This window comes from Aspergillus chevalieri, chromosome 5 (genome assembly GCF_016861735.1).
Source record: "Aspergillus chevalieri M1 DNA, chromosome 5, nearly complete sequence".
In the NCBI taxonomy this organism is placed as follows: domain Eukaryota; kingdom Fungi; phylum Ascomycota; class Eurotiomycetes; order Eurotiales; family Aspergillaceae; genus Aspergillus; species Aspergillus chevalieri.
The window spans coordinates 3,695,626-3,721,407 of record NC_057366.1 but is presented as its reverse complement, the minus strand read 5'-3'; the positions used below and the strand labels follow the sequence as shown (position 1 = coordinate 3,721,407).

General features: G+C 50.7%; 6 protein-coding genes across 6 annotated transcripts; 3 read left to right on the top strand and 3 right to left on the bottom strand.

Moving 5' to 3' along the window:
* Nucleotides 1-1,785: 1,785 nt before the first annotated feature.
* ACHE_51312S (uncharacterized protein) lies at nt 1,786-1,945 on the bottom strand (the record flags this gene model as incomplete). The annotated part of the gene is made up of 1 exon (XM_043281126.1): nt 1,786-1,945. A coding segment is annotated over one exon (160 nt), but the record flags the coding sequence as incomplete, so codon positions are not given.
* Nucleotides 1,946-6,564: 4,619 nt separating this feature from the next.
* On the top strand, nt 6,565-6,915 carry ACHE_51311A (uncharacterized protein; the record flags this gene model as incomplete). The annotated part of the gene is made up of 1 exon (XM_043281125.1): nt 6,565-6,915. One exon carries the CDS (start codon nt 6,565-6,567, stop codon nt 6,913-6,915), a length of 351 nt encoding a protein of 116 aa, XP_043138635.1.
* A 730-nt stretch (nt 6,916-7,645) lies between these two features.
* On the bottom strand, nt 7,646-10,285 carry ACHE_51310S (uncharacterized protein; the record flags this gene model as incomplete). The annotated part of the gene is made up of 1 exon (XM_043281124.1): nt 7,646-10,285. One exon carries the CDS (start codon nt 10,283-10,285, stop codon nt 7,646-7,648), a length of 2,640 nt encoding a protein of 879 aa, XP_043138634.1.
* Nucleotides 10,286-10,380: 95 nt separating this feature from the next.
* Nucleotides 10,381-12,395, bottom strand: ACHE_51309S (uncharacterized protein; the record flags this gene model as incomplete). The annotated part of the gene is made up of 2 exons (XM_043281123.1): nt 10,381-11,934; nt 11,985-12,395. The coding sequence occupies 2 exons, from the start codon at nt 12,393-12,395 to the stop codon at nt 10,381-10,383; spliced, it is 1,965 nt and encodes a 654-aa protein (XP_043138633.1).
* Nucleotides 12,396-13,694: 1,299 nt separating this feature from the next.
* On the top strand, nt 13,695-14,174 carry ACHE_51308A (uncharacterized protein; the record flags this gene model as incomplete). The annotated part of the gene is made up of 1 exon (XM_043281122.1): nt 13,695-14,174. One exon carries the CDS (start codon nt 13,695-13,697, stop codon nt 14,172-14,174), a length of 480 nt encoding a protein of 159 aa, XP_043138632.1.
* An 11,230-nt stretch (nt 14,175-25,404) lies between these two features.
* ACHE_51307A (uncharacterized protein) lies at nt 25,405-25,725 on the top strand (the record flags this gene model as incomplete). Its single annotated transcript, XM_043281121.1, has 1 exon — nt 25,405-25,725. One exon carries the CDS (start codon nt 25,405-25,407, stop codon nt 25,723-25,725), a length of 321 nt encoding a protein of 106 aa, XP_043138631.1.
* Nucleotides 25,726-25,782: the final 57 nt, after the last annotated feature.

The window sequence follows — 25,782 nt, the reverse complement described above, 5'->3', positions numbered from 1 at the left end:
CCCTAACCCTAACCCTAACCCTAACCTAACCTAACCCTAACCCTAACCCTAACCCTAACCCTAAACCCTAACCCTGACCCTAACACCCGAATCACCCATCCCCAATCAATCACCATTCACCCCCTAACCCCTCCGGGGTCCATCCACTGCCCCTAACCCCTCATCCTTCATTCCCTCCTAAATCGAACACATACCACTTCACATACCACTTCCCACTGCCACCGCCACCGCCACACCCACCGCCACCCGTACCCTCCATCATCCATCCCCCTCGCCTGCTTCCCTGCTTCCCCTCCCAATCCATACTCACACTCCCAATCAACCCCCGCCCATCCACTTCGCCCCAATCCATTCACACTGCCCATCACTGCCTCCATCCCTCCATCCCTCCATCCCTCCATCCCTCCATGCCCCACCACTGCCGCTGTTGCCTCCTGCAAATCACTCCCCGCTCATCCCCATTCATTCCCATCCACAATCTCCCTAATAACCTCCTTCCACTCTATCCCTAATAACATCACATCGCTATCCATCCCTACTCATCCCAATCTCATCCTTCCACTCTAACCCTACTAACATAACATCATAACATCATATCCATCTCCTGCATAACCTCACATCATATCCATCTCCTGCATAACCTCACATCATATCCATCTCCCGAATAACAACTATCATCATCACTCTACCCTGCATAACCCCGCATAACCCCCGTATAACCCCCGCATAACACTTCTATCCCTATCCTGAATAACATCATCCCCTATCCCCAATACCATTCCCAATCCCAATCTCATCCACCCACCCATCCCTGATAACCTCCTTCCACTGTCTCCCTAATAACATATCATCATATCCATCTCCCAAATAACAATCATAACTGTCTCCCCAATAACATAACATAACATCAATATCCTGAATAATGACTATTATCATCCCTCTATCCTGCATAACCCCCGAATAACATCATCTCCCTATCCCGTATAACCTCATCATCTCCCTAATAACATAACACCGTCATCTCCCTATCCCTAATAACATCATCATCTCCCTATCCCTAATAACATCATCATCTCCCTATCCCGTATAACCTCATCATCTCCCTATCCCTAATAACCTCATCATCTCCCTAATAACATAACACCATCATCTCCCTATCCCTAATAACCTCATCATCTCCCTAATAACATAACACCATCATCTCCCCAATAATCTTTCAATCCATCCACCCATCTCACCCCCAACCACCTCCGCCTCCGCCTCCGCCTCCGCCTCCATCCACTCCCCATCATCTTTCATTCCCTCCAATCAATCCACATCCACTGCATATCATCAATACCAAATACCACCCTTCTCCCTCCCCCAACCGCTTTCCACCATCAAAATCCTCCTCGCTCCACCTCGCCCCCATTCACCCATCGCCTCCCACACACCGCCCGCCACCACTCCCCATACACCCATTGCCCACCGCTTGCCCACCGCTTTGTTCACGGCTTGCCCACCCCTTCATTCATCCATTGGTTCACTGCTGCCTCACCCGTCGCCTCATCCATCACCCCCGCCCCAATATATATCATCATCCCATTCCCACCCATCGCTATCTTGTATGATATATATCTCTATCCAACCACTCTTGCATCCCAATTCTCTCCCTCAACCAACCCCGTCAATATATATCCCTGTCAACATCCATATCAATCTATATATCCATATCAAAATCTTAATCCTAACCTCCGTACACTGCTTCGGTAACCATCCGAATTCTCCTACCAATTCATTAACCACCTCCAACCCATGCTGCTGCCCCATGCTCTTCGCCCACAAATCCCACCACTCCACTATCGTCCTCGACATCCACCCCAAATCCATCCAATCCCTGCCGCCACACTTGCCCAACTGCTTCACTTCCATCCCCATCCACCATCCCCATCCACCATCCACCCATTGTGGCAATCGTCCAAATCATCCTCCTATGCTATGCACATCCACCTGCATCGCACCACCACACCATCACCACCACCTCCTCCTCCGCCAAATCACTCCCCTGTCATGCCCATTCCCGCCTGCGCCAAATCCATCCTTCAACCGCTGGTCAAATGGCGGTTTGAATGGGCTCTCAAATGGTCTCTCAAATGGTCTCTCAAATGGATCTCAAACGGCCAGTCAAACGGGCTCTCAAATGGGTGGTCAAATGGCTGATGAAAATGTGTGCTTGAATACATGGTCAAATGGGTGATTGAACAGTTGGTCGAATGCATGATCAAATGCATGATCAAATGCATCGTTGAATGGGTCAAATCGCTGATCAAATGGGTGACCAAATGCATGATGAAATGTCTGGTCGAATGTCTGGTCAAATGTCTGGTTGAATGCATGGCCAAACATGTGGTTTGAACCGGTCAAATGGGTGATTGAATGGCTGATCGAAATGGCTGATTGAAATGGCTGATTGAAATGGCTGATTGAAATGGCTGATTGAAATGGCTGATTGAAATGGCTGATTGAAATGGCTGATTGAAATGGCTGATTGAAATGGCTGATTGAAATGGCTGATTGAAATGGCTGATTGAAATGGCTGATTGAAATGGCTGATCGAATACATGGTGAAATGGGTAATCAAACGGGCTCTCAAATCGGTGGTCGAACCGTTCGTCAAATGCATGCATTGTTGAATGCATTGTTGAATGGGTAATCGAACCGGTGGTTGAATGGATGATTGAATGTATGGCTGAACGCATGGTTGAATGCGTCAAATCACTGATTGAACGCGCTCTCAAACGGGTGGTCGAACGGGGCTTTGAAACGGGTCATTGAATCGGCCACACGGCTGATCAAATGCATGCTTGAATGCATGCTTGAACCGGTCAAATGCCGGATCAAATACACGGTCGAATGGGTGATTGAACCGGTCAAATGGGTGATTGAACGGGTGGTTGAACGGGTAATTGAATGCATGCTTGAATGGCTGATCCAATGGGTGGTTCAACGGGTTGTCAAATGGCCGATGAAATGGGTGATTGAATGCATGGTCAAAACAACTGATCAAAATGGATGATTGAATACATGGTTGAACTGGTGATCGAACTGGTGATCGAACTGGTGATCGAACTGGTGATTGAATGGTTGGTTGAACGGGCTGTCAAATCGGTGGTCGAATGGGTGTATTAAAACAGCTGATTGAAACGGCTGATTGAATACATGGTGAAACAGGTGATCGAACGGGCTCTCCAATGGGTGGTCGAACGGGTTTGTCAAATCGCTGATGAAAATGTGCAGTTGAATACATGGTCAAATGGGTGATTATCGTTGGTTGAATGCATGGTTGAATGGGTCATTGAAATGGGTCATTGAACGGGCCAAACGGCTGATCAAATACATGGTTGAATGCATGGTTGAATGGCTGATTGAATGTATGGCTAAATGCATGGTTGAACGGGTCAAATCACTGATTGAATGGCTGATCAAATGGCTGATCAAATGGCTGATCAAATGGCTGATCAAATGGCTGATCAAATGGCTGATCAAATGGCTGATCAAATGGCTGATCAAATGGCTGATCAAATGGCTGATCAAATGGCTGATCAAATGGCTGATCAAATGGCTGATCAAATGGCTGATCAAATGGCTGATTGAATACATGGTTGAAACCAGTGATCAAATACATGGTTGAACGGGTGGTCGAACGGGTGTATCGAAATGGCTGATTGAAATGGCCGATCGAAATGGCTGATCGAAATGGCTGATCGAAATGGGTCATTGAATACATGGTCAAATGGGTAATCGAACGGGGTAATCGAACCGGTGGTCGAATGGGTAATCGAATGCATGCTTGAATGGCTGATTGAATGTATGGCTGAATGCATGGTTGAACGGGTCAAATCACTGATTGAATGGCTGATCAAACGGGTGGTCCAACAGGTGGTCCAACGGCTTGTCAAATCGCTGATGAAATGGGTGACCAAATGCGTGATTGAATGGGTGGTCGAACTGGTAATTGAATGCATGCTTGAATGGGTGGTTCAACGGGTGTTTCAACGCGTTGTCAAATGGCCAATGAAATGGGTCATTGAATGCATGGTCAAAACGGCTGATTGAATACATGGTTGAATACATGGTTGAATGGGTGGTCGAATGCATGGTCGAATGGGTGATCAAACGGGTGATTGAACAGTTGGTTGAACGGGCTGTCAAATGGGTGGTTGAATGCGTGTATTGAAACAGCTGATTGAAATGGCTGATCAAAACTGGTAATCGAAACTGGTAATCGAATACATGGTTAAATGGGTAATCGAACACGTTAAATGGCTGATTGAATGCATTGTCAAATGGGTGATTGAACCAGTCGAATGGGTGATCAAACGGGTGGTTGAATGGGTGTATCGAAACGCCTGATATTGAATGGCTGATTGAATGGCTGATTGAATGGCTGATTGAATGGCTGATTGAATGGCTGATTGAATGGCTGATTGAATACATGGTCGAAACCGGTGATCGAATACATGGTTAAATGGGTAATTGAATGCATGGTTGAATGGGTGATCGAATGCATGGTTGAATGGGTGATCAAACTGGTGATCAAACGGGTGATTGAACAGTTGGTTGAACGGGCTGTCAAATGGGTGGTTGAATGGCTGATCAAATGGCTGATCAAATGGCTGATCAAATGGCTGATCAAATGGCTGATCAAATGGCTGATCAAATGGCTGATCAAATGGCTGATCAAATGGCTGATCGAAATGGGTAATTGAATACATGGTTGAAACCAATGATCGAATACATGGTTCAATGGGTAATTGAACGGGTCGTCCAACCGGTGGTCCAACCGGTCCATGTCATGCTGCCATGTCCACTGCCTGCCCACACTGCATACCTTGCTGCACTCACACCCACTGCCACCCAATGCCATGCTCCCATACACCACCTGTCATACACATCATTCACCACCCTGGCCCATTCACAATCACACATCATCCATCATCATCCATCATCATCCATCATCATCCATCATTCATAATTGTCACGGCGCTCTACTAGGATGATGGAACGTCCAACTCATGGGTTCTACCTAGGTAGCTATCGACGAGAATAATCAACATGAGGAAGGAAGAAAGGAGGTAACGCCATATTTATCAACAAAGCAATAAAGCAAACAACCACACCTCACGTGATAATCAACCAACGTGACCAGGCCGTCACAATAATCTTCATCATTCACTACCACCAGTCTGCCTGTGTGCTCAACGGCCAATGCGCTTGTCCATGTCCATCCCATGTCCATGAAACCCTCGGCCTTCATCCACTGCCGTACTCAAATATCTACCCTCAACGCCTTCCCATCCATGCTATATATCTCCACTGTCGGACTACATACATACATATATATATATATACACATACTTATCGATATACATATCACTATACATCTCTATATACATCACTGTATACGTCTTGACATACAACTCTATATACATCTCTATACATCGCTATGGTCCTGACCAATCCTCCATCTCTCTGCCTCCCGACTCCAACCCCAACTCAACCTCCTGACTCACCCCGCCGCAGCCAACAAAACTCCTCAAACAACTGGCTATGGCCCGCCCGGCTGCGCTGCCCCAGCCACCCAATCACCGCCCCAATGTCCGCGCCGTCGACCTGCAATCCCACCAGTCGCCGCTGCCATGCCCCCGAATGCCCACCCCCATGGCCCATGCAGCATCATCGCCACCATGGGGATCAAAACCCCCGGTACTGACACCGGCCGCCCGGCTCCCACCCGGCGCATATCGTCTGCGGCATCCCACAGGAAAAACACCCGCTGAATCGGCTGTACTGGATCCGCCGGCGAACCTGCAGCATCCACTGCTTGGCCGCCTGGCTGCGTGCATGCCGGCATGAATATAAATCGTGCTGGTCATCCGCCTGGGCCATGGCGCAGATATAACATCGATCCCGCCACTGCTGAGCCTCCTGCTCCCCAAACTCCTCATCCAGCCATGCCTGGGACTGTTGCCGGCGGAATTGAATGTCGGCCGCGGCCCACTGGCGCTGCTGCTGGCGGTGGCTCGGGCTCGGGTGCTGGTGCTGGCGTTGGTTCGGGCTATGGCTCGGGCTCGGGCTATGGCTTGGGCTTGGGCTATGGCTGTGGCGCCGGTGCTGACTTGGGCTCGGGCTGTGGCTCGGGCTCGGGCTGTGGCTCGGGCTCGGGCTGTGGCTCCGGTTTGGGCTATGGCTCCGGCCCGGGCTATGGCTCCGGCTTGGGCTCCGGCTTGGGCTTGGGCTATGGCTATGGCTCCGGCATGGGATATGGCTCGGGCTATGGCTTGGGCTTGGGCTATGGCTCGGGCTATGGCTCGGGCTTGGGCTATGGCTCGGGCTATGGCTCGGGCTCCGGCGTGGGCTATGGCTCCGGCTTCGGCTTGGGCTGCATGAGCCCGCTGCTCTGCTGGAATCATACTCCATTCCGCGCCTGAGCCCCCGACCATTGGAACGCCTCGTGGCACTGCGCGCCCGCCAGTCTGGGTCATCTGCCAGCCCTAACACTGGCCGAACCGCCTGCCCTGGGCCATGGTGCAAGCCCACACACCCGGCCTCATGCCCAGCCTCATGCCCGGCCTCATCACCACCCACGTGCCCTACACGCCACTGCACATTACACCCATCACATGCCTGCTCGTCCCCGTCATCCCCGCAATGCTGCCGCCGGTATCCATTCACCGTCCCATCCAGATAATCGTCCAGTACCACCCGCCGGCATCCCCAACCTGCCACCACCCCCATGTATTGCTGCACCAGCTCCACCTCCGGTGTGCCCAGATGTCGCTCATCCTCCGCCCACCCCGCCGGCTGGATAATGATCGCCTGGCTGGCCTGCCCATCCCGCCCGGCTCGCCCACTTTCCTGTGCATAATCCAATAACGTCCGGGGCGTCCCAAGATGAATGATCACTCGGATATTCGGAATATCAACCCCCATGCCCAATGCACTGGTCACGCAAAGCACTGTGGAATCCCCTCCCATGAACCGCCCCAAAATCCCACCCCGGTCCACCTGCCCACTGAAATACGCCTCACATCCCAATACCGCCGCCATCGCCTGCACCTGGTGGACCCGGTTGGCATATATCACCATCTTCCCCCCCCGGGCCCGGGCCCACTGGAGCTGCGCCTGCAGGAACTGAATAATCCGGGCATCCTGCTCCCATCCATATCCATGTGGTGCAGTGTGTGGAATCGGTGGCCGCCACACCCCATATGCCACATTGCCGCGGCTCGTGCGGGCCCGATATATATCGATCTGATCCTGTGGGTGGTGAATGCGCTGGCTGAACTCCGGTTCCATCTCGGGGGCAATGTGGCCGTTAAAAACACCATCTGTGTACGGGCCCGAACGAGCTTCCCAAGCTGTGCCATGGCGGACCGGAAGTTCTTCTGCTGGTTCATAATGACATGGCATTCATCAATCACCACCCGGTCCAGCCGCTGCATCACCACCAACCGGTTGATGAATGAATGGAAATCGGGGGTGACAGCCGATTCCGGTGTGACCAGCACAATGGCTGCTTCATCACATGGCTGCTGCCGGTCCCATGCCATACATGGGATGCCTAGCCGCCGGCACCGCTGCTGCATATCCTGCCGCAGCGAGATCAATGGCACCACCACAATGGTGGTGCCCCGGGGACGGCCCACGCGGGCAACATGAATAACATGCTTTTCCCACCGCCGGTGGGCATGACTGCCACCACGGGGCTCTTGCCCTGCTGGATCGCCGCCATGGCGGGTGCCTGGATGCCCTGGAACTGCATGCCGGCCTGACCGGTCATCTGCTGCAGCGCAGCGGCCATGTCCATGGTCTGCAGCTGGTGGCGCCGCTCCATGTGGTGCTCCTCAGCCTCCACCTGCCATGGGGCCCGCTTGCGTTTCCCAAGCACGGGGCGAGCCCTAACCCGTTCCTGACCGGGATCATTCACCAAGCAAGCCCTAACCCGTTCCTGACCGGGATGGTGAATTGGACAGCTACCTTCATCCACCAAGCGAGCCCTAACCCGTTCCTGACCGGGATGGTGAATTGGACGGTTGCCTTCATCCACCAAGCGAGCCCTAACCCCTTCCTGACTGGGATCACTCACCAAGCGAGCCCTAACCCGTTCCTGACCGGGATCATTCACCAAGCAAGCCCTAACCCATTCCTGACCGGGATCATCCACCAAGCAAGCCCTAACCCATTCCTGACCGGGATCATCCACCAAGCGAGCCCTAACCTGTTCCTGACCGGGACGGCGGCTTGGACAGCTGCCTTCATCCACCAAGCCAGCCCGAAGCCCACCGGCATCAATGTCGGCATGGACATCTCCTGGAACCCCCGTGCCGCAGCCGAACCCCAGAAACTGGTGCCAATCCACACTGGACTGCCGGAACATTGCCCGCCGGTGGCTTGTTGTGCCCGCCTGCTCCATCAGCTGCCGCCCATATACCATCCCCGCCACGTGCGATGAATGGCCCGCCTGTAAATCCGTCATATGCGCCATCCACTGGTCCGCATCCATGCCGTCCTCACAGTCAGCATCCAATGCCGCCGCCTGCTCCGTTTCATCCTGGCGGTCACTGGTGAATGTGCTGGATGCCCGCAGGAACCGCCGGCTGATGCCAATGGCAATGTCCCGGTACGCCGGAATATTCAATGCCTGGCCGAGCCGGGCCTGGGTCTCCCGCTTCAACACCTCCCGGAATCGCTCGGGGGTCCATGGCCGCTGCATGCCCGGGTCGGGGCCCCATAAATATGGGCTGGGGGGCTGCCATGCCGGTGTGCCGTTCGACGTGCCAATCAATGTGCCATTCAGTGTGCCGTTCGCCGTGCCATTCAGTGTGCCATTCAATGTGCCGGCTTGTGTGCCATTCCATGTGCCGTTCAATGTGCTGTTCAATGTGCCATTCAATGTGCTGTTTGATGTGCCGGCCTGTGTGCCAATCGGTGTGCCAATCGGTGTGCTGTTCGATGTGCTGTTTGATGTGCCGTTCAGTCTACCATTCAACATGCCATTCACCGTACCATTTGGTGTGCCATTCCATGTGCCGTTCAATGTGCTGTTCGATGTGCCATTCACTGTGCCAGCTCGTGTGCCATTCCATGTGCCATTCGATGTGCCGTTCAATGTGCCAATCGGTATGCTGTTTGTTGTGCCGTTCAACATGCTGTTCGATGTGCCGTTCAATGTGCTGTTCGATGTGCCATTCAGTGTGTCGTTTGATATGCCATTTGCTGTGCCGTTTGATGTGCCATTCAGTGTGCCGTTCGCCCTGCCATTCAGTGTGCCATTGACCGTGCCGGCTCGTGTGCCATTCCATGTGCCGTTCAATGTGCTGTTTGATGTGCCATTCACCGTGCTGGCTCGTGTGCCATTCGCCGTGCCGGCTTGTGTGCCAATCAGTGTGCCATTCAGTATGCCGTTCGCCGTGCCATTCAGTGTGCCATTCAATGTGCCGGCTTGTGTGCCATTCCATGTGCTGTTCAATGTGCTGTTCAATGTGCCGTTCGATGTGCCGTTCGACATGCCATTCACTGTACCATTCACCGTGCCATTCACCGTGCCGGCTCGTGTGCCATTCAATGTGCTGTTCGATGTGCCATTCAGTGTGTCGTTTGATATGCCATTTGCTGTGCCGTTTGATGTGCCATTCAGTGTGCCGTTCGCCCTGCCATTCAGTGTGCCATTGACCGTGCCGGCTCGTGTGCCATTCCATGTGCCGTTCAATGTGCTGTTTGATGTGCCATTCACCGTGCTGGCTCGTGTGCCATTCGCCGTGCCGGCTTGTGTGCCAATCAGTGTGCCATTCAGTATGCCGTTCGCCGTGCCATTCAGTGTGCCATTCAATGTGCCGGCTTGTGTGCCATTCCATGTGCTGTTCAATGTGCTGTTCAATGTGCCGTTCGATGTGCCGTTCGACATGCCATTCACTGTACCATTCACCGTGCCATTCACCGTGCCGGCTCGTGTGCCATTCAATGTGCCGTTCGATGTGCCATTCGACATACCATTCGATGTGCCATTCGACATACCATTCCATGTGCCGTTCGATGTGCCATTTGACATACCATTCGATGTGCCATTCACCGTGCCATGCGCAGTGCCGGCCTGCCACGCTGTCAACTGGTCAATGAATGGCATCGCCAGCCACATATACCACACCACCAACTCCCCGACCGCCCGTGGCACATACCGGTGGATCAGCTTGCTGTCGTTGCTCGCATGGAAGCCCTTGTGGTATGCAGTCACCAGTGTCACCATCCCATCCTCAATGAACACATTGCGGAATTGGTTGTTCGGCGTGTTGACATACTGCACACTGAGCAGCTCGGGGGCCCGTGCCGGCTGCCCCGCCGTCATATGGATGGCCACAGCCAGTTTCTCCTTGAACCGGGCCACCCGGGCCAGATACTGTGCCACCAATGGGCCGTGGATCGCCCCCGGCGCATGGATTGCTGCTGCACGGGGCGCTCTGTGCGCAGCCGCTGGATCATCCACCACCGGCCATCCACGGGCCACCGGGTCCGGCGATCATGCAAAAAGTTCCAGCCCGGGTGCCCCTGGGTGGGATCATCATACAAGCCCTGCCACGGGATGGCGGGCAGCGGCATGGTGCTTGGGGTGTGGGCGCTGCTGGAACCATCGGCAATACATAATAGTTCACACAGCAGCTCCCGTGTGGCCCCAACCAGCCTGTGGATGAACCCACGGAATTCACCCATCGTGAAATGCAGATCCTTGTACAACAGCTCATCGGCTCCCATCCACGCCACATGGCCCGGCGCCGTGCTATTGTAATGGATCTTCAACCCATATGTGCGCCAGTCGAGCAATGTCTGCATGGGCCCATGGGTGCCACGGATCATGAAGCGGCTGACCATCTGCTGCACATGGTCATGAAATGACGGGCGATCGTGCACCGTGGTGGGGGTGGAGCGTGTGGGACTGGCACTATCACAGCCCTCATCGATATCGGCCAGTTGGGCATCTGCACTGGCCAACGGCCATGCTATTGGGCTAGCCGGTGTGCCATTTGGAGTGCCATTCGGAGTGCCATTCGGAGTGCCATTCACCATGCCATTCACTGTGCCATTCGCCGTGCTAGCCTGTGCCTGCCACATCTGAATAATGTCCCCCACATGGGGATCCAACCACAGTGCCTTCTGCACCACCATGAACCGCGCAAGCTTGATCATCCGCGATAAAATGGGGGGGTAACTGTCGGGATCACGCCACCCAGTCTCCCCCCAGCCGAGCACCGCCATGGCACACACAAGGGGGCTTTCATATTCATGGGCACGGTGGCGCTGGTTGAGCAGCTCAATGCAAAACTCCAAGCAGGCACGCTCCATTGGGCTCATCATCCATGCCGGCTCGGTGCTGCCTGCATTGCCAGTCTCCTCTGCTTCTTCCACATGCTCGGGGCTCACCCCATGCCCGGCTGTGGGCTGATCTCCGGGGCTCACCCCACGCCCCTCTGTGGCCCGATAACTGCCGGGGTTCCCACCCTGCTCTAGGATCCGACCGGCCCCGGGGAACATATGGACCGCCCGAGCCCGGGCTCGATGGGGCGCCTGTTGGGGCCTCGCCATGGTGGGCATGGCAAGCTGCCACAACATCTGCCACTTCCGCTGCTGCCGCGCGGTCATCCCATACACGGGCAGCGGACCACACCACTCCGGCATGCCCTGTCCGGCCTGGGTGGCCTGTGTGCGTGCAATGAAGCCCAACACTTGCTGCCACGCCTGCACATGCTTCTGGACACTGGTTTCATCCATGTACGCCTGGAGCAGCCGGTATGGGGTCTGTCCGGCCTCGGTCCGGGCCGCCTCCATACAAATGCCGGTTCCACACCGCTGCACGGTCTGCTGGCTCCGCCGGCCCAGCTGGCCCATGGCATTCCAAATGGCCTGGATGGCCTGTTCAATGGGATCCGGGGGCTCCTCGGGGGCGCTTCCACCAGCCGGAGCAGGTCCTGGGGGTGCACACCTTCCAGGTATCGTGCCCACCCGGTCCGGCGGAGCCACGGGTTAGCATCGGTGATCCGATCGGCCTGGATGACGGCCTGTTGTTCCTGGGCCGTTCGAGCCTGATCCCATGCGGTGATGATGGCATCGACGGCCCGTTGGGCCTGGTCCGCGGGGGGCAGTGGTGGTGGTGGGTGGCCCTCTGGGAAGCGGATATGGATGTAATGGGACCCCGGGCCCGATGGGAAGATCTGCTGCCATGCTACGGTGGTGAATGAACGCCGGAGCTCAGCGGCCCCCTTGTGTGCGCTCTCTCTGGCCAACCCGGCCACGGCGGGTCTGTTGGGACCATTGATGGACCTGGCGCCAGTGCTTTCGCATGGTGTCCATGCTGGATGCCACATAATGGCACGGGGGGTCCTGTCGTTGGCATAACAAGCCACTGGGCTCACACGGTAAAATGGGCAGTGGGTTGTCGACTACTGGTGGGATCTGGATGGCCGCACTGTCCTGTTCAATATCCTCCCACTGTTGGACTGCCTGAGCCAACTGGTGGGCGGATTGATGCTTGAACTGATGTTTCCGCTTCAGATGTCGCTCGACCTCTGCCGGTCGTACGCCATGCTTGCATTGGCGACAGATAATCACTTGCAAGCTTGGGATCTTCTGGAACAGTTCATTCTCCATGGCTGCTCTATCCCATGAATGGGTGTAGTGAAAAATGCTGTGAATTCGATGAATTGAATGAGTGAATGACCCCCAAATTCACCGGGTCGATCATGGCGGTGGAATGGCGACGGTCGGGCCACACCCCAACAAATCCGCGCACCAAAACCGGGCATGTTCGCACCCACACACACAGAGGATATATATATATATATATATCGGGGAAAGGAAGAAAAGGGAAGAAGAGAAGGAGGGCGACAGACAAACAGATCGACGGACTGGAACAGGGCACGGGGACGTGACGAACGGGGCGGGTGGGGCCGGAGACGGGAACGGCGACGGACCAATGAGGATTAGAGAAAACCGATTGGGCCCTGGATCGGTTTGCTACTAGGGTATAGGTAACGAATAGAGAAACAAGGCCAACCGAGTATATATACTGGGTTGTTGGTTAAGTGCGGACGAGTCAGAAACTAGAAGGTAACCAATGCTGTAAGACTTGAATTGATCGCGAAGAACTAAGCTAAGTACATGAATGAGCGTCCTTATATATCTTTCCCGGTATACTCCTGCGTCTACTCCTCCAGGAGTATATTTTGGGTCGATCAATCATGCCGTGTCTTGATATATACTCTTTCGGCTACTCCCTTGGGGGTATATCTGGAGTAGATGATCACGTGACATGTCCATCGGATATCAGCTTGATCCCTGCTTTTCCTGCATTTCTTTCTTCCTTTCTTGTCCAATGATTCTGCCTTGTCTCCCCGCATTCTCACGTGAGATTGATGTGTTGGTGTCTGTAACATTACCTCCCCCTCTTTCAGGCTTTCGTCCTCGAAAGTTATAAAGCTGCGGTATCTTTCAGGTAAGCGCTGGAATGTCGTCGATTTCTTTTCCTAATGTTGTGACTCATCATGCCAGTGTCGAATGAAATTCGTAAACGGAACAGGCTCCTCCAGTATCGTTCTATCCTTGATAACGGTTTAATCGTCGATAACCCTTGTGAGCATTGCTTTCAAACCGGCAGATCCTGCGTCATGGATTCAAAGAACAAGAATTGTGCTGAATGTACCCGTCGTGGTCGCAAATGTCAAAAACAATTTCATAGTGAACGTGAGTGGGATTCTCTTCATCGAGACCAGGAGAAGCTGGCTTTTGATCTTGAAGAAGCCCAGCGTCTCTGGTTGGAGCATTCCCAAAAGATGCAAGAGGCGATGTCAAAAATTATTCGCCTTCAAAAACAACAGAGGTTTCTTAAGGAACGTGGTGGTCGCATGTTGGAACATGATTCCAAGCTTATGGAGCAGTTGGATGAGGAGGATCCTCCAAGTGCTGAGGATCTCCAAGAGCTTGAGCGTCTTGCTGATGAAGAAGAGGCTGCTCGTCTTGCTGCAGTGTCAAACAATCCTAGTTTGACTCAGATGATGAATTCCCCTTCCTTCTGGGAGAACTTTGATTCTGCTGTTGCTGGTGGTATTCCTTCACCAACTGGTGACAACCCGTCAAGTTCGCGATAGGTTCCCATGTGTTTTCTGAGGTATCATATCCTTCCCATTTAACCAGATAAAATGGTCGTCCGTTAACTTGCTTGTAATCCAGAATTCGTTCAACTTCATATTCATCATCATCGCTTTCGATTTCAATGTTTTCAGCGATTGTGGCGTTCTTTGGTGCTGGTTCCAATAGCGAGATGTGAAATACTGGATGTATGCGCTTCATTGATTTCGGTAGCTTCAAGCGATAATTCACTGGTCCTGTTTTTTCTTCAATGGTGAAAGGTCCAATTTTCTGGTGATCGAGCTTTTGACTTGGTCGTTTTGTTTTGATATTTCTGCGGAGCAGGAATACTTTCTCCCCCCTCTTCAAGGTAGGTCCCTCTCCGTGGTGCTTGTCGTAATATATAGCCGCTCGTAGGTTCATGAAATCGATGTCTCTTGACAGTTGGTGGTGTAAGTTCTTCAGCTTTTGGACCGTCTCATTTGCCGCTTCTGATGTGGACTCTTGTGGTCGTGGCTTTTCATATAGCACTGGGTGGTATCCATAATTGGCGTAAAATGGCGTTACTTTGAGTGTTGAGTGCTCTGCATTGTTGTATGCAAACTGTGCCATGGGTAGGAATTTAACCCAATCATCTTGTTCATAGTTGATGTAGTGCCGTAGGTATTGCTCAATCGTTTGGTTGGTTCGTTCAGTTTGACCATTTGCTTGTGGGTGGTAGGCTGTGGTGAGTCGGTGTTCTATACCTATCAAGTTCGTGAGTGTCGTCCAGAATTTTGAAGTGAACAGTTTGTCTCTGTCTGAGGTGATCTTCTGAGGCATTCCGTGGTTGGTGATGACATGCTTCAGGAATATCTGTGCCATATCTGCTGCGGTCATGGTTCCTTTGGCTGGCACCAAATGAATATATTTGGTCATTCGATCTGTGATGACTGTGATCGAGTCATATCCTTGTGATGTCGGTAACTGTGTGATGAAGTCGATGGTAACCCATTCCCATGGATGTGTTGGAGCATCCGGGGATTGCATTTTCCGTAGGGTTGATGTCTTGCTGCCTTATCTCGAATGCAAGTTTCACAGTTCTTCACATATTCTTGAACAACTTTTCGCGTGTTTGGGAAGTAGTAGTTTCTCATGATTTGTTCAGCTGTTTTCTCTGTTCCCAAATGTCCGTGGAGTGGAGTGTCATGGTGCATGCTGATGATCTCATTTCTCATGCTTTTTGGCACATAGATGAGATTGTGCAAGTACACTAATCCATTGTTATCTGTGGTCAATTTGTCGTTTTCTGCTGAGTTTTCAATCATATCCTGGATCATTTTATCTTTTTGTGTTTCTTCGACAATTTTCTTTTCCAAAGGTTTGTTCGAGGTATGCATGGTTGCTGCTAACACCTGGTGGTTATAGCTGATGGTTCCGTCTTCGTTCGTTTTCAATATTGCTGGGTTGATCGTTCGGTCTTTGATCTCATAGTCCGGTCGTCGACTGAGTGCGTCTGCTTGTCCATTGTCATTTCCTTTGCAGTGGATGATCTTGAAGTCGTATTGCGATAGTACTTCAGCCCATCTGGCCTGTCTTCGGGTCAACTCTTTAGTTGTTGTGAAGAAGGTCAGGTTCTTGTGATCTGTTTTCACAAGTACAGTGTGTTGTGCTCCTTCCAAATAAACTCTCCAAGTCTTGAATGCTACCACTATGGCTAGCAGTTCCTTGTCATGGATGTCATAGTTCAATTCCGCTTGAACTAGTTTTCGTGAGTGGAATGCAACGGCTCGTGGTTTTCCATCTGGTCCTGGTTGAGTCATCCTCATACCAATGGCGTAATCTGATGCGTCGGTTTCAATTGTGGTTTCCTTTTCTGGGTCGAACTGCACAAGTGCTGGTGCAGATACAATTTTTTCTTTGGCTTGTTGAAACGCTTGTCGTTGTTCTGGTCCCCATTGAAACTCTTGTCCCTTTTTCAACAATTTGAACAGTGGTGTCATGAATTGTGAGTAGTCCTTCAAGAATCGTCGGTAGTAGTTCACAAGTCCTGTAAACTGTTGAACTTCCTTGGTGTTCTTCAGCTCTGGCCAATCCAAGATTGCTTGAACCTTGTTCTTATCCATCTGGATTCCCTCTGTAGTAATCCAGTGTCCTAAGAACTCGGTTTCCTGAACATGGAATTCGCACTTTTTCAACTTCAATCGTAGCTTTGCTTCCTCAAGTTTTTGCAGTACTTTCTTGACATGCTGCACATGTTCTTCGAAGGTGCTGGAGAAGACCAAGATGTCATCAAGGTAGACTATCACAAAGATGTCAAGATATACTCCAAGTACATCATAGATGAATCGTTGGAATGATGCTGGTGCGTTGGTAAGCCCAAATGGCATGACCAAATATTCATAATGTCCATATTTCGTTCTGATGGTCGTTTTCCATTCTTCTCCTCTGGCAATTCGTAGTCGATTGTAGGCGTCCACAAGGTCAAATTTTGTGAACCATTTTGCTCCTCTGATTCGGTCTTGCATTTCATCAACTCTTGGTAATGGATGTCGATCCTTGATGGTGATGGCGTTGAGTGGTCGATAATCTGCACATAGTCGTAGGCTTCCATCCTTTTTCGGTACAAATAGGACTCCGTGCCCTGCTGGTGATGTCGATGGTCTGATGAATCCTTTCGCCAATTGTTCTTCGATATATTCCCGTAGTATTTTCGATTCTCGTTCTGACATCGGGTAAATTTTCTTGCATGTCGGTGTCTTCCCTTCCATAAGGGGTATGCGATGATCGTGTGGTCCATGGTCTGGTAGTTCAGGTCGTTCAGGCTGCTTGAACAAGTGCTGAAACTCAATATACTCCTGTGGAATCTGTGGTTCCTGAGTCGTTGCTGCTAGCCCCTTATGGTCAATCCATTCCCATGAGCCTAGCTCTGAGTCTGATGGTACGTCATCAACTCTTTCTGAGCGATATTCCTCAATCGGCGCTGATCTCTTGGATATATCCTCGTCCATCAAGTATTCGCAATACTTCTGGGTCGTGTCCGGTGCCCATCCGGGTAAATTCATCAGCCAATGTCGTTCTGAGGCCCTGGTGGCTGCTAAAACAATATTCGTCGCTGTGTCATTCGTTTCTCTGTTATTCATTCTCAACCCACCTCTCGGTTGCTTCACGTATCTACCAGGTCTCCTGCCTGTAGATCGTGGTGAGGTCCCGGCCTCCCGTTGACTCGGTCCTTTCATTGTTCTTGGGCAATCGCAATTTGCAAAGTTCATTTGTCCAGTTTTCCAGTTGATTTCCGGGTTGTGATTCCTGAGCCATGGAATCCCCAACACTATATCGTATTGTCCCAGCGGTGTCACGTCGAAATTGATCCTTTCTTCATGTTCCGCTACAGCCATAGGGACAAATCCCGATTCGACTGTCAGGTGGCTTCCCAAATTCTCACCATTCAGTCCTGAGATAGGCTCTGGCTGCGCCTTCTCAATTCCTAAGATCCCCAATTGTCGCTGGAATCTAGGATCCATGTAATTTCCAGTAGCTCCTGAGTCAACCATCACTCTGGCTAGTTGATTGAGAACTGGTGTCATAAACTTCAAGTGGTATCCTCGCTGTGTCGCTGATAGGCTTGCTTGCCATCTTGGTTGCCGTAGACGTCGTGGACTTGGGTAGTAATCTTTGGGTTCGAAGTGAACTATGCAGTCATCTTCATAACATGCAGTCCAGTGCATACTTGAATGCTCTGGGTGCAATAGATATCCCCCTGCATGCACAGTTCCAATCCCAACAAGGACAACTGTCATTGTATTTCCTAGGTCGTTCTGGGAAATAATGCGCCATTTTCTTTCGATCGTAATGTTCTCCACAGGCGTGACTATAACACACAATCCAAGGTAATTGGTTATGCTTTGGGTGCTCTCGATAGTGCACACAATCACACCAATCATACTTGCATGAGCTGTGGATGGGGCCTCGTAGTCGTTTGGTCGTGATATCCCGTAGGTATCCCCATAGTTCTCCGTTGTTCTGTCCACAGTAGGGGCACGTGTATGGATGTTGGTCGCATTTCCGTAGGTGTTCATCCCAAGTTTCGTTCGTTCGTTCCCAACATTTCAAGTTCTGATGTGGGCAGTAGGTGTTCAATTCATTGAATAGTTCCTTCAATCCCTTAGAGAGCCTCTTGGGGTTCTCCTGGAGTGAGATAACAACATCGTCAATGAAGTACGCGGCGACGTCGGTATTCGTTTCTTCGTCGGCTTTTCGTTGTTCCGTATATCGCTTGGACCATAGCTGTTGCTTCGAGATAGGGCTATACACACTGGACTTCGTGTATCCCTCATTATCTTCTGCCAGAATCTGTTCTTCATGTTCTTCATTTTCGGGAGTTGCGTTCTGAGGTGTCTCCGGTATCTCATGGAGTTCCTCCACGTTGGGATCGTGGCCATTCCACTGAGCACCGTACTCTTCGTCAAGGAAATCATTAACTGGCCAATCTTGGTTGGGCAGTTCGCCGAGTGATTTCTCCTGAACTGGCTCGTTGATGGCTTTTTCGGACCCATCCGTCCTTATATGGGCTTTGTCGCTGTCGCTGTCGGATCCCACCGTCCGTTCATTGGGCCAATATTCTTTTTCACTTGAACTCATGATCTCGTCGATTTCCTCTGTCGTGAGGGTCGTCTGTTCTTCCATCAACCTCCTCAATGGGCTCAGGTTGGGTACTACCATAGTTCTGGGTCTCCATGGTCCTCCATGCTCATCCGAAGCCTCTTGCATGTGCCATCCAGAATCATTCGTTGCTCTGAGTTCAGGGTTCACAATTCCTGTGGTGTCATACGCTCCTCTCTCCTGGGTAGCGTGCAGTTGCTTGTTATCATTTCGTTGTTGCTGAGGCCTAACGTTCTGTCGTTGCTTGCATGCCTTCGTCATGTGGCCCGGCTTTCCACATGTGAAGCAAAGTTTCTCTTTCCTTCTTCGTTCTCTTTCCTTGTCGGACACGAAGGGCCTATGCTGTGTGGCATCCAGCTCCATCGGTCGTGGTCCATAGGGATCTTCATACCCTTGGCTTCGTGGTTGAGCTGGTCGTTTATCGTTCGATCGATAGTGGCTCGTTCGTGGGTTTCCTCTAAAGGTGTTCCCATATCGTGACTCCTTCTGTCTGACTCTAAGGTCATACAGGGTGTTGTCAATCTTGACGGCTCGTTCAAAGAGTTCGTTCAATGAAGTCGGTCGTTCCATCCAAACCAGTTTCTCCTGAATCTCTGGTTTCAACATTTCCTCGAATTTCGCAATGTACATCGTCTCGTCCCAATTCAGATGGGTGATGATCTGCTGGAAATCAGATACCAACTTGGCTACTGATCCTGTCTGTTTGAGTCGCCATAGCTTTCGTTCAGCGTTCCGTGTGGCGTCAATATCTCCGAATGTTCCCTGGAGTCGTTTCTTGAATTCAGTGAAGCTGCTGAAAACCTCGGTGGTATTGTCGTTATGGTACTGTTCATCTTTCTCCTGGAAGTCACGCAAGGTAGGTTCAAACCAATCAAATGCTGGTCCAGTCAAGTAAGTTGCTGCAAGTAGGACTTTGTCGGATTCAAATATGAGCTTGCTCCGGTTCATGCGGACATACAAGTCCAATTGAGTGATGAAGGGTCGCAACTTGTATCGAGTACCATCAAAGGGTTCCGGTGGTCGAACTTTGATAGCTTTGGCTGACTGTCGTTCTTCCAAAGTAGTGATGCTTTCCTGCAGCTGGCTAACCATTCCAAAGAGTTCTTCATAAGTCGGAGTTCGTCCCTCAGATCCACGAGAGGATCTAGGAGTAGTGTTGCTGTTACTGTTGTTAGACATGGTTGCAGTTCGTGTTTTAAGTCAATATAGTCTCGAAACCTGACTCGTACTGACTGGCGATCAATGTGTCACAACCTGGCTTCTCTCGTATCGTACCTAGGGTTCTAGTTAGTTGTATTTCGAGACTGGACACTTACCTAAGTGTCTCTCAAGTAATCGTATGCTCAATGCCCCTCCGGGTCCGGTTCGGTATGTCGTATGCGTTGATGGGTATGTCGCCCCCTCCAGGCTCCGTAAGATATTCAACAAGTAGAAACAGTAAAGGTAACGAATAGAGAAACAAGGCCAACCGAGTATATATACTGGGTTGTTGGTTAAGTGCGGACGAGTCAGAAACTAGAAGGTAACCAATGCTGTAAGACTTGAATTGATCGCGAAGAACTAAGCTAAGTACATGAATGAGCGTCCTTATATATCTTTCCCGGTATACTCCTGCGTCTACTCCTCCAGGAGTATATTTTGGGTCGATCCAATCATGCCGTGTCTTGATATATACTCTTTCGGCTACTCCCTTGGGGTATATCTGGAGTAGATGATCACGTGACATGTCCATCGGATATCAGCTTGATCCCTGCTTTTCCTGCATTTCTTTCTTCCTTTCTTGTCCAATGATTCTGCCTTGTCTCCCCGCATTCTCACGTGAGATTGATGTGTTGGTGTCTGTAACAATCATCCATATCATCCATATCATCCATATCATCCATATCATCCATATCATCCATATCATCCATATCATCCATATCATCCATATCATCAATACCAAATACCTCCCTTCTCCCTCCCCCAACCGCTTTCCGCCATCAAAATCCTCCTCGCTCCACCTCGCCCCCATTCACCCATTGCCCACCGCTTGCCCCCTCCCACACACCGCCTGCCACCACTCCCCATACACCCTTTGCCCACCGCTTGCCCACCGCTTGCCCACCGCTTTCTTCACCGCTTTCTTCACCGCTTTCTTCACCGCTTGCCCACCCCTTCATTCATCCATTTGTTCACTGCTGCCTCACCCGTCGCCTCATCCATCACCCCGCCCCAATATATATCATCATCCCATTCCCACCCATCGCTATATTGTATGATATACATCTCTATCCAACCACTCTTGCATCCCAATTCTCTCCCTCAACCAACCCCGTCAATATATATCCCTGTCAACATCCATATCAATCTATATATCCATATCAATCTATATATCCATATCAATCTATATATCCATATCAATCTATATATCCATATCAATCTATATATCCATATCAATCTATATATCCATATCAATCTATATATCCATATCAAAATCTTAATCCTAACCTCCGTACACTGCTTCTGTAACCATCCGAATTCTCCTACCAATTCATTAACCACCTCCAACCCATGCTGCTGCCCCATGCTGCTGCCCCATGCTCTTCGCCCACAAATCCCACCACTCCACTATCGTCCTCGACATCCACCCCAAATCCATCCAATCCCTGCCGCCACACTTGCCCAACTGCTTCACTTCCATCCCCATCCACCATCCCCATCCACCATCCCCATCCACCATCCCCATCCACCATCCACCCATTGTGGCAATCGTCCAAATCATCCCCCTATGCTATGCACATCCCCTATGCTATGCACATCCACCTGCATCGCACCACCACACCATCACCACCACCTCCTCCTCCGCCAAATCACTCCCCTGTCATGCCCATTCCCGCCTGCGCCAAATCCATCCTTCAACCGCTGGTCAAATGGCGGTTTGAATGGGCTCTCAAATGGTCTCTCAAATGGTCTCTCAAATGGATCTCAAACGGCCGGTCAAATGGGCTCTCAAATGGGTGGTCAAATGGCTGATGAAAATGTGTGCTTGAATACATGGTCAAATGGGTGATTGAACAGTTGGTCAAATGCATGGTCAAATGCATGATCAAATGCATGATCAAATGCATGATCAAATGCATGATCAAATGCATCATTGAATGCATGATCAAATGCATCATTGAATGCATGATCAAATGCATCATTGAATGCATGATCAAATGCATCATTGAATGGGTCAAATCGCTGATCAAATGGGTGACCAAATGCATGATGAAATGTCTGGTCAAATGTCTGGTCGAATGTCTGGTCGAATGTCTGGTCGAATGTCTGGTCGAATGTCTGGTCGAATGTCTGGTCGAATGTCTGGTCGAATGTCTGGTCGAATGTCTGGTTGAATGCATGGCCAAACATGTGGTTTGAACCGGTCAAACGGCTGATTGAATGGCTGATTGAATGGCTGAATGGGTCAAATGACTCATTGAACGGGCTCTCAAACGGGTGGTCGAATGGGTGATTGAATCGGGTCATTGAATGGGCCACACGGCTGATCGAATGCATGTTTGAACGGGTCAAATGCCGGATCAAATACACGGTCGAATGGGTGATTGAACCGGTCAAATGGGTGATTGAACGGGTGGTTGAACTGGTAATTGAATGCATGCTTGAATGGCTGATCCAATGGGTGGTTCAACGCGTTGTCAAATGGCCAATGAAACGGGTCATTGAATGCATGGTCAAAACAACTGATCAAAACGGATGATTGAATACATGGTTGAACGGGTGGTCGAATGGGTGATCAAACTGGTGATCGAACTGGTGATCGAACTGGTGATTGAATGGTTGGTTGAACGGTTGGTTGAACGGTTGGTTGAACGGTTGGTTGAACGGTTGGTTGAACGGTTGGTTGAACGGTTGGTTGAACGGTTGGTTGAACGGTTGGTTGAACGGTTGGTTGAACGGTTGGTTGAACGGTTGGTTGAACGGTTGGTTGAACGGTTGGTTGAACGGTTGGTTGAACGGTTGGTTGAACGGTTGGTTGAACGGGCTGTCAAATCGGTGGTCGAATGGGTGTATTAAAACAGCTGATTGAAACGGCTGATCGAATACATCGTGAAATGGGTAATCGAACCGGCTCTCAAATGGGTGGTCGAACGGCTTGTCAAATCGCTGATGAAAATGTGCAGTTGAATACCTGGTCAAATGGGTGATCATCGTTGGTTGAATCCATGGTTGAACGGGTCATTGAACCGGGTCATTGAACGGGCCAAACGGCTGATCAAATGCATGCTTGAATGCATGCTTGAACCGGTCAAATGCTGGATCAAATACATGGTTGAATGGGTGATTGAACCGGCTGATTGAACAGTTGGTTGAATGCATGGTTGAATGGCTGATCGAATGGGTGGTTCAATTGGTTGTCAAATGGCTGATTGAACAACTGATTGAACCAGCTGATTGAATACATGGTTGAACGGGTGGTCGAACGGGTGTATCGAAATGGCTGATTGAAATGGCCGATCGAAATGGCTGATCGAAATGGGTCATTGAATACATGGTCAAATGGGTAATCGAACGGGGTAATCGAACCGGTGGTCGAATGGGTAATCGAATGCATGCTTGAATGGCTGATTGAATGTATGGCTGAATGCATGGTTGAACGGGTCAAATCACTGATTGAATGGCTGATCAAACGGGTGGTTGAACAGTTGGTTGAACGGGCTGTCAAATTGGTGGTCGAATGGGTCTATTAAAAACAGCTGATTGAAATGGCTGATCGAAACTGGTAATCGAAACTGGTAATCGAAACTGGTAATCGAAACTGGTAATCGAAACTGGTAATCGAAACTGGTAATCGAAACTGGTAATCGAAACTGGTAATCGAAACTGGTAATCGAAACTGGTAATCGAAACTGGTAATCGAAACTGGTAATCGAAACTGGTAATCGAAACTGGTAATCGAAACTGGTAATCGAATACATGGTTAAATGGGTAATTGAACACGTTAAATGGCTGATTGAAAGCATTGTCAAATGGGTGATTGAACCAGTCGAATGGGTAATCAAACGGGTCGTTGAACGGGCTGTCAAACGGGTCGTTGAATGGGTGTATCGAAACGCCTGATATTGAATGGCTGATTGAATGGCTGATTGAATGGCTGATTGAATGGCTGATTGAATGGCTGATTGAATGGCTGATTGAATGGCTGATTGAATGGCTGATTGAATGGCTGATTGAATGGCTAATTGAATGGCTGATTGAATGGCTGATTGAATGGCTGATTGAATACATGGTCGAAACCGGTGATCGAATACATGGTTAAATGGGTAATCGAACCCGTTAAATGGCTGATTGAATGCATGGTTGAATGGGTGATCAAATACATGGTTAAATGGGTAATCGAACCCGTTAAATGGCTGATTGAATGCATGGTTGAATGGCTGATTGAATGCATGGTTGAATGGGTAATCAAACTGGTGATCAAACGGGTGATTGAACAGTTGGTTGAACGGGCTGTCAAATGGGTGGTTGAATGCGTGTATTGAAACGCCTGATATCGAATGGCTGATCGAATGGCTGATCAAATGGCTGATCAAATGGCTGATCAAATGGCTGATCAAATGGCTGATCGAAATGGGTAATTGAATACATGGTTGAAACCAGTGATCGAATACATGGTTCAATGGGTAATTGAACGGGTCGTCCAACCGGTGGTCCAACCGGTCCATGTCATGCTGCCATGTCCACTGCCTGCCCACACTGCATACATTGCTGCACTCACACCCACTGCCACCCAATGCCATGCTCCCATACACCACCTGTCATACACATCATTCACCACCCTGGCCCATTCACAATCACACATCATCCATCATCATCCATCATCATCCATCATTCATAATCTTCATCATTCATCATTCACTACCACCAGTCTGCATGTGCCCTCAACGGCCAATGCACTTGTCCATGTCCATCCCATGTCCATGAAACCCTCGGCCTTCATCCACTGCCATACTCAAATATCTACCCTCAACGCCTTCCCATCCATGCTATATATCTCCGCTGCCGGGCTACATACATACATACATACATATATATATATATATACACATACATATCAATATACATATCAATATACATCTCTATATACATCGCTATATACATTACTATATACATCACTGTATACATCTTGACATACAACTCTATATACATCTCTATACATCGCTATGGTCCTGGCCAATCCTCCATCTCTCTGCCTCCCAACTCCAACCCCAACTCAACCTCCTGACTCACCCGCCGCAGCCAACAAAACTCCTCAAACAACTGGCTATGGCCCGCCCGGCTGCGCTGCCCCAGCCACCCAATCACCGCCCCAATGTCCGCGCCGTCGACCTGCAATCCCACCAGTCGCCGCTGCCATGCCTCCCGAATGCCCACCCCCATGGCCCATGCAGCATCATCGCCACCATGGGGATCAAAACCCCCGGTACTGACACTGGCCTCCTGGCTCCCACCCGGCGCATATCGTCTGCGGCATCCCACATGAAAAACACCCGCTGAATCGGCTGTACTGGATCCGCCGGCGAACCTGCAGCATCCACTGCTTGGCTGCCTGGCTGCGTGCATGCCGGCATGAATATAAATCGTGCTGGTCATCTGCCTGGGCCATGGCGCAGATATAACATCGATCCCGCCACTGCTGAGCCTCCTGCTCCCCAAACTCCTCATCCAGCCATGCCTGGGACTGTTGCCGGCGGAATTGAATGTCGGCCGCGGCCCACTGGCGCTGGTGCTGGCCGTGGCTCGGGCTATGGCTCGGGCTATGGCTATGGCTCGGGCTATGGCTATGGCTCCAGCGTGGGCAATAGCTCCGGCGTGGGCTATGGCTCCGGCTTCGGCTTGGCCTGCATGAGCCCGCTGCTCTGCTGGAATCATACTCCATTCCGCGCCTGAGCCCCCGACCATTGGAACGCCTCGTGGCACTGCGCGCCCGCCAGTCTGGGTCATCTG